We start from the raw sequence: 7,531 nt of genomic DNA on the forward strand, positions 1-7,531 counted from the left end.
ACACCACTAAAGCTTTGCAAAACAGGAGTAAACAAGGGCAAATACTTTTGGGGCTGCGCCAACTATCCAAATAGGCAATGCCAGTATTTCAAGTGGGCAGAAGAGCATCATGATAACAACCAGCGTGAGGTAAATTTTGAATGTCCCTCTCCTCAATCAGTTTCCCAAGTTAAAGATGTGGAAACCAAGCACTTGCAAAGAGAATTAAAGCTTGCAAACCAACAAGTTGTTTACTTGAAGAAATGTATTGTTGTTTTAGGAATATTTAGTATTTCCCTTGTTGTCATAAACATTGTAATCTGCTATTTGAAAATGTAATGCAAAAGTGAGAACAAGAGGAATCACAGTCTGAGTTCAAATACAAAACTGAACAGATTGAGATGAAAATGATGCAGCAAATCCCACCATGCATATAGGTAACAAAAACTTCTGTGATTAAACCAGCAACACAAACTGCACTTTGCATATGCCAGAAACTCCCAAAGTGAGAACAAGAGGAATCACAAGCAATAGGTATCTGAAATCAAACATGATAGCAATGAAAGTATGACAAGCAAAGATATATATTTCAAAGTGTTAATAATCTAATTCAACAGCTTTATATTAAAAGCTTAAGAGTATTATATTCCAAAGATGAGAATGATAAATAAAGTTTGACAAATCGAGTTAGTTCTAGTTGTCCTACTGTTAGTTCTAGAACATCTCGAGTTAGTTCTACTTCAAGCTGGCGTTATTTCTAGCATAAGTGTTTGTTCTGTGGCCCATGTTAAATAGTATTGACTACAAATAGGTTAGAACTAACAAGATATCATTTGGACCTAACAAATTTGACCTCACATAGAGCTGTAATAGAATTCGCAATGGTTAGAACTGACATGAAATCGATTAGAGCTAACATGCGATCACGTGTTTGTTCTGGTGGGCCATATTATCCCTAGCAGAGTAAGTGTTAGTTCTAGCTGTCCACCTGTTAGTTCTATCCCCTATCGAGTTAGTTTTAGTTGTCCTACTGTTAGTTCTAGAACATCTCGAGTTAGTTCTATTCTAGCTGTCCACCTGTTAGTTCTATCCCCTATCGAATTAGTTCTAGTTGTCCTACTGTTAGTTCTGGAACATCTCGAGTTAGTTCTACTTCAAGCTGGCATTATTTCTAGCACAAGTGTTTGTTCTGTGGCCCATGTTAAATAGTATTGACTACAAATAGGTTAGAACTAACAAGATATCGTTTGGACCTAACAAATTTGACCTCGCATAGAGCTGTAATGGAATTCACAACGGTTAGAACTGACATGAAATCGATTAGAGCTAACATGCGATCTCGTGTTTGTTCTGGTGGGCCATGTTATCCCTAGCAGAGTAAGTGTTAGTTCTAGCTGTCCACCTGTTAGTTCTATCCCCTATCAAGTTAGTTCTAGTTGTCCTACTGTTAGTTCTAGAACATCTCGAGTTAGTTCTATTCTAGTTGTCCACCTGTTAGTTCTATCCCCTATCGAGTTAGTTCTAGTTGTCCTACTGTTAGTTCTAGAACATCTCGAGTTAGTTCTATTCTAGTTATCCACCTGTTAGTTCTATCCCCTATCGAGTTAGTTCTAGTTGTCCTACTGTTAGTTCTAGAACATCTCGAGTTAGTTCTATTCTTGTTGTCCACCTGTTAGTTCTATCCCCTATCGAGTTAGTTCTAGTTGTCCTACTGTTAGTTCTGGAACATCTCGCGTTAGTTCTACTTCAAGCTGGTGTTATTTCTAGCACAAGTGTTTGTTCTGTGGCCCATGTTAGGCCTATCTCAGTCATTGTTAGTTCTATATGTCTTCCTGTTAGTTCAAGCACATCTCGAGTTAGTTCTACTTCGTGCCACGTTATTTTTAGCACAAGTGTTTGTACTCGAGATGGCCATGTTATCCCTAGCTCACTCCTAGTTAGTTCTAGATGCCCTCCTGTTAGTTCAAGCCCATCTCCTGTTAGTTCTACTTCGTGCTGGCGTTATTTCTAGCCCAAGTGTTTGTTCTGTTATGTCATGATATCCCTAGCTCACTCCTTGTTAGTTCTAGCTGTCCTCTTGTTAGTTCTAGAACATACAGAGTTAGTTCTATTACGTTGCTTAAATATTGTACCCACTTAATCAAGCCTTGTACCTACTTGTAAAAACTTTTATACCCACTTAATCAAGTTTGGTACCCACTTAATCAAGTTTGGTACCCATTTATTCAAGTTTTGTACCCACTTAACCATGTTTTGTACCTCATTATACTGGAATCAAAATTTTGTACACACTTTTTCAAGTTTTGTACTCATTTATACACGTTTTGTACCTACTTAGGCGCCGTTTTGTACCCATTTATACACATTTTGTACCCAATTAATCAAGCCTTGTACCTACTTGTAAAAACTTTTGTACCCACTTAATCAAGTTTTGTACCCACTTAATCAAGTTTGGTACTCATTTATTCAAGTTTTGTACCCACTTAACCATGTTTTGTACCTCATTATTCTAGAATCAAAATTTTGTACACACTTATTCAAGTTTTGTACCCATTTATACACGTTTTGTACCTATTTAGGCACCGTTTTGTACCCATTTATACACGTTTTGTACCTACTTAGGTACCGTTTTGTACCCATTTATACACGTTCTAGTTTTCCTACTGTTAGTTCTGGAACATCTCGAGTTAGTTCTACTTCAAGCTGACGTTATTTCTAGCACAAGTGTTTGTTCTGTGGCCCATGTTAGACTTATCTCAGTCATTGTTAGTTCTATATGTCTTCCTGTTAGTTCAAGCCCATCTCGAGTTAGTTCTACTTCGTGCCCACGTTATTTTTAGCACAAGTGTTTGTACTCGAGATGGCCATGTTATCCCTAGCTCACTTCTAGTTAGTTCTAGCTGCCCTCCTGTTTGTTAGTTCAAGCACATCTCATGTTAGTTCTACTTCGTGCTGGCGTTATTTCTAGTCCAAGTGTTTGTTCTTTTATGTCATCATATCCCTAGCTCACTCCTTGTTAGTTCTAGCTGTCCTCTTGTTAGTTCTAGCACATATAGAGTTAGTTCTATTACGTTGCTTAAATATTGTACCCACTTAATCAAGCCTTGTACCTACTTATAAAAACTTTTATACACACTTAATCAAGTTTGGTACCCACTTAATCAAGTTTGGTACCCATTTATTCAAGTTTTGTACCCACTTAACCATGTTTTGTACCTCATTATTCTGCTGCAAATTTTGTACACACTTATTCAAGTTTTGTACCCATTTATACACGTTTTGTACCTACTTAGGCACCCTTTTATACCTCTTTGCTCTGGATTCAAATATTGTACCCACTTAATCAAGCTTTGTACCCACTTAATCAAGCTTTGTACCTAATAATGCCATGATTTTATTTTTGTACCCACTTATTCAAGTTTTGTACCCACTAATTGCTCGTTTTGTACCCACTTAATACTGTTTTGTTCCTCATTGTTCTGGGGGAAAAAATTAATTCAAATTATCAACCATACATGATTAATCCATACAACCACATTATCATCCATACATACATAAATCTTAAGGGAAAAGTGAATAAATAAAATTGTGAACATTCAACCGAAACACATGCTTTGTTTTGGCCCTCCGTAAAGTTTGTTTTGGCTATGCCGTTAACTTTCTCGACCTCCACCAGCAACATTTTTGTTCTACAAAAAAAAATTACAACTTTATCATGACAAATGCAAAGACATTGAAAAAATATTAAATCAAGATTAAGTATAATACCTTAGCTAAAGGACAACTCGTTATATAATGTCCTTTTCCCTTACAAAACCCACAAAATCTTTGTTTTTTTATACTCTTTTCTTGTGCTATCTCCACTCCCGACTTAATTCTAGTAGCATGTGCTGGTCGTCCCTTCGTGGCAACAGGCTTATCTGGATCACGGATAGTGATTTGAGTTGCTTCCTCTATAGAGATGGGTATGGATGAAGTAGGCATCTTATTGCTGGCATTGCTCTCATTTCCATTATCGTTATGTTCCTTCTCAATCTTGTAATTCTCAACTTCTTTAAAAAATGAGTCTAAAAAAGAACTAAACTTATCATGAAGTGTACTTGAAGTCAATGTATCTTCTAGTGCCTTGTTACATCTACTCCTAAGTGTAATTCTCAACTTCTTCAAAAAATGAGTCTAAAAAAGCACTAAACTTATCATGAAGTGTACTTGAAGTCAATGTATCTTCTAGTGCCTTGTTACATCTACTCCTAAGGGCCCAATGTTTAATGATAGATAGTTGGTCTTCACTATTTGTAATGCAATTTCTAACAACTCCGCAACCAACATGTCTTGCTTTAATTGTCCATCGTTGCACCATATATCTTGATGGAATTTCTAATACTTGCTTCTTTACTAAAATGTGCAAGCTATGTTTGCATAATATACCTTCCATCTCAAATCTCGCACAAGAGCACTTAATTCTTTTTTCTTTGGATGTATCGAAAACAACATGATGCTTTACTATCTTCTTGCTTTCAGCCTCGCTATCTATATTCCAAACGGCATAAGTAGCACTTGCGCCGTCCTTCGACAACTTTTCATGAAGCATGGAGTAACTATCCTTGAGTTCTTTCTGAAAGATAGTAAACAGATTCTTCGTATAATTCTCCCGAGCTTGTTTTTCAATGGGATGTTCAATTATCAATGTAGGAACTGAGTTTGTGGACTTAAAATCTTGCTCAAGTTCAGCGGCTCGGCGAGCTCTGACAGCATTATCATACTGCTTAACAAAATCATGTAACTCGGTATTTACATTCACAAAATGATCAAAATAAGCATTAATTCCCTCACTCCGCTGAGTAGATGTCATTCCTGCAGTAAAAGTGTCTTTAAGATACACTGGAGCCCAATGATCTCGATGATTGTATAAATTTACTAACCAACTCCTTTTATCTGCACCATATTTGTCCCTCATTTCTTCCCAACGCTTTTCAAATTTTTCTTCCGATTTACTCCAATACCATTTGTTATACTTTACACCAACATCCTCACCATAATCATTATGCATTGATTGAAGATTTTGTAAGGCATTCCTACGAAGGTGCCAAGAACAAAAGCGATGGCGAGTTTTAGGAAAAACTTTGTGAATAGCACCACACATAGCTTTATCTTGATCAGTGATGATTGTTACTGGTGCTATACCCGACATACATTTTAACCATTGGCTAAATAACCATATAAACGTCTCCTCCGTTTCATCGGCCAGTAACGCACACCCAAATAGAGTAGACTGTCGATGATGGTTAACGCCCGTAAATGGTGCAAACGGCAATTTTAAATTGTTCGTTCTATATGTAACATCAAAGCAAACAACATCTCCAAATTGCAAGTAAGAAGTCCTCGACCTACCATCCATCCAAAAAACACTTCTCATCGTCCCATCATTTTCTAAATCAAGTGCGAAGTAAAATTGAGGATCAGATACCTTTTTCTCTTGAAATTGACGAACTATGTTCACGCACTCATGGCCGACGTTGTTTCTTCGTTTAAGTCTAAGTTGTGCTTGGCATTCTTGTTGAGTGAGAGAGCCTTGTTCATTGCCATGAGCAACGTCTACAACCTTACAAATGGCAGAAGGCCGTAAACCTTGATTGTCAAGAGTATCTATCAACCTTTTTGTCGATTGAGCTCGATGAAGTGTCCGATGTGAGTAGTGCTTCTTTACCCGAGTTGGGGTGGTTAATGGATGACCATTATGCTTACTGTTTAACTTTCGGACCACCCATTTTTCAGTGCTTCTATCAAGTCCAATAACCATCCTTGCGTTGCATCCACATCTTGTATCGAACTTTCGAATTACATTCCGACCATCTTCTCTTTTATCTTTTAAAGATTTAAAGCCTTCTTTGTCACATACAAATATTCTAGATAGGATTGCATCTTTCTTTCTCGACCAAGCTGTGTGACCCTTGCGAACACCAAATCCCTTAAGTCTGGCGTATGCATTGTAGAAATTATAAGCTTCCTCATGAGTAGAGAACTCCATTCCGATATATGGATCAACGCTGTTTAAATTATCTTCACCATTTTCAACGCCCATAAGCTCATCACCATTCTCCTCATGCTCGGATGCCTATAAAAATAGAGAAACAAAACTCATGCTAAAAGACAACTATTTTGGTATATGTCATTAGTTAGTAGTACACTATAAACAATAAGATATTATCACCTGAGGGGGAAGCCATGTTGTAGATAGTAGATCATGGTCCTGGCTTTTATCTTCTTCCATTGTTGCCTCACGTGAGAGAATTGGTGGAGTGTCTATACAAGCTATCAAATTATCACATATAAGAAGTTCAAAATCGCTCAAAAAACATCATCAAGTTGATCTTTCAATTTCACTAAACAATTTCATTACGATAGTTTAAACCAAATTTAAAGTTTATATCCAATTTAACAATACATGGCAAAAATAGCTCTAAATTATCCGACTCGTAGCCATAGAGTGAATGCTGCAAACCAAGTAATGTATGAGCTGAAATTAAAAGGAAGAAGATAGATCCAAGGAATATGCATGAGGGAAGATAGAACCATCATGAAATCCACTAGATCTAACAGGAACGTCAACTAGAACTAACATGCATCGTAATAGAACTAACATCATCTCCATTAGAGCTAACATGCATCCTGGTAGCATTAACATGCATTTCAGTTAAAACTAACACGTTAATTTAGAGCTAGCTAACATGCATTTCAGTTAGAACTAACACGTTAATTTAGACCTGATGCCTTACCTCGGTGGAGGCGAGCTCGACAGCGGCGAAGTGCGATGAGCCGGCGGCAACACTGAGCGGGGACGGCAAGCGCAGGCTGCGGCGATTTCGTGAGGTGGAGAGGAGGGGGGAGGTGATGGCGAGGATGACGTCGAGGGCTTGATCGATCTCCGGAGGCGGCGATGAACCTGAGGGCTGAGCTCGAATGCCGTCGGAGGCGTGGCTGATGACGAGGGGTGAGCTCGATGGCGAGGACGAGTAGACGGCGATGACCCGGCGGCGACGCTCAGCTGCGGTGATCTCGGGCGCTGGAGAGGAGGAGGGGAGGTGATGGCTAGGGCAAGGGGACGGCGGCGACGCTGATCGGGGACGTCGAGACACAGGCCGAGCTTGGGCGCCGGCGCTTTCGGGCGGTGGTGAGGGGGAGGAGGTCGGTGATGGCGACCGAATGCGCGATCTTGAGCCGGCGGCGACGCTGATCGGGGGCGGCGAGCTCCGGCGGCGATTTCGGGCGCTGGAGAGGAGGAGGCGGGAGGTGATGGCGCGATCTGAGCGGGAGAGATGAGAGAAGGGTAGGGATTTTGGGGGGATGAGATTTTCAACGAAGGGCTCAGATCTCTCTGAGGGGTTTTGAATAAACGGCCCAGATCGCGCATCCTCAGAGCAAGCCTACGGAGTCACCGCAGATTCACTTGACCGGCTCAGATCTCTCTGAGGGGTTTTGAATAAACGGCCCAGATCGCGCATCCTCAGAGCAAGCCTACGGAGTCACCGCAGATTCACTTGACCCATATATA

General features: G+C 39.7%; 1 protein-coding gene across 1 annotated transcript; it reads right to left on the reverse strand.

Moving 5' to 3' along the window:
• Positions 3,633-6,259, reverse strand: LOC109846904 (protein FAR1-RELATED SEQUENCE 5-like). Its single transcript, XM_020416143.1, has 4 exons — positions 6,191-6,259; positions 4,408-6,094; positions 3,748-4,046; positions 3,633-3,668 (listed from the first exon to the last, which is right to left on the reverse strand). Exons 1-4 carry the CDS (start codon positions 6,248-6,250, stop codon positions 3,633-3,635), a joined length of 2,082 nt encoding a protein of 693 aa, XP_020271732.1. The 5' UTR covers positions 6,251-6,259.

Source organism: Asparagus officinalis, chromosome 7 (assembly GCF_001876935.1).
Source record: "Asparagus officinalis chromosome 7, Aspof.V1, whole genome shotgun sequence".
NCBI classification, from domain to species: domain Eukaryota; kingdom Viridiplantae; phylum Streptophyta; class Magnoliopsida; order Asparagales; family Asparagaceae; genus Asparagus; species Asparagus officinalis.

Bases quoted from the DNA above. Each gene is read 5' to 3' on its own strand.
- LOC109846904 (XM_020416143.1), bottom strand. From the start codon at position 6,250: ATGGAAGAAGATAAAAGCCAGGACCATGATCTACTATCTACAACATGG. The intron at 6,095-6,190 runs GTGATAATATCT...CTATTTTTATAG, and splicing joins CAACATGGCTTCCCCCTCAG to GCATCCGAGCATGAGGAGAA. The intron at 4,047-4,407 runs GTATATTATGCA...GTTCTTTTTTAG, and splicing joins TGCGAGATTTGAGATGGAAG to ACTCATTTTTTAAAGAAGTT.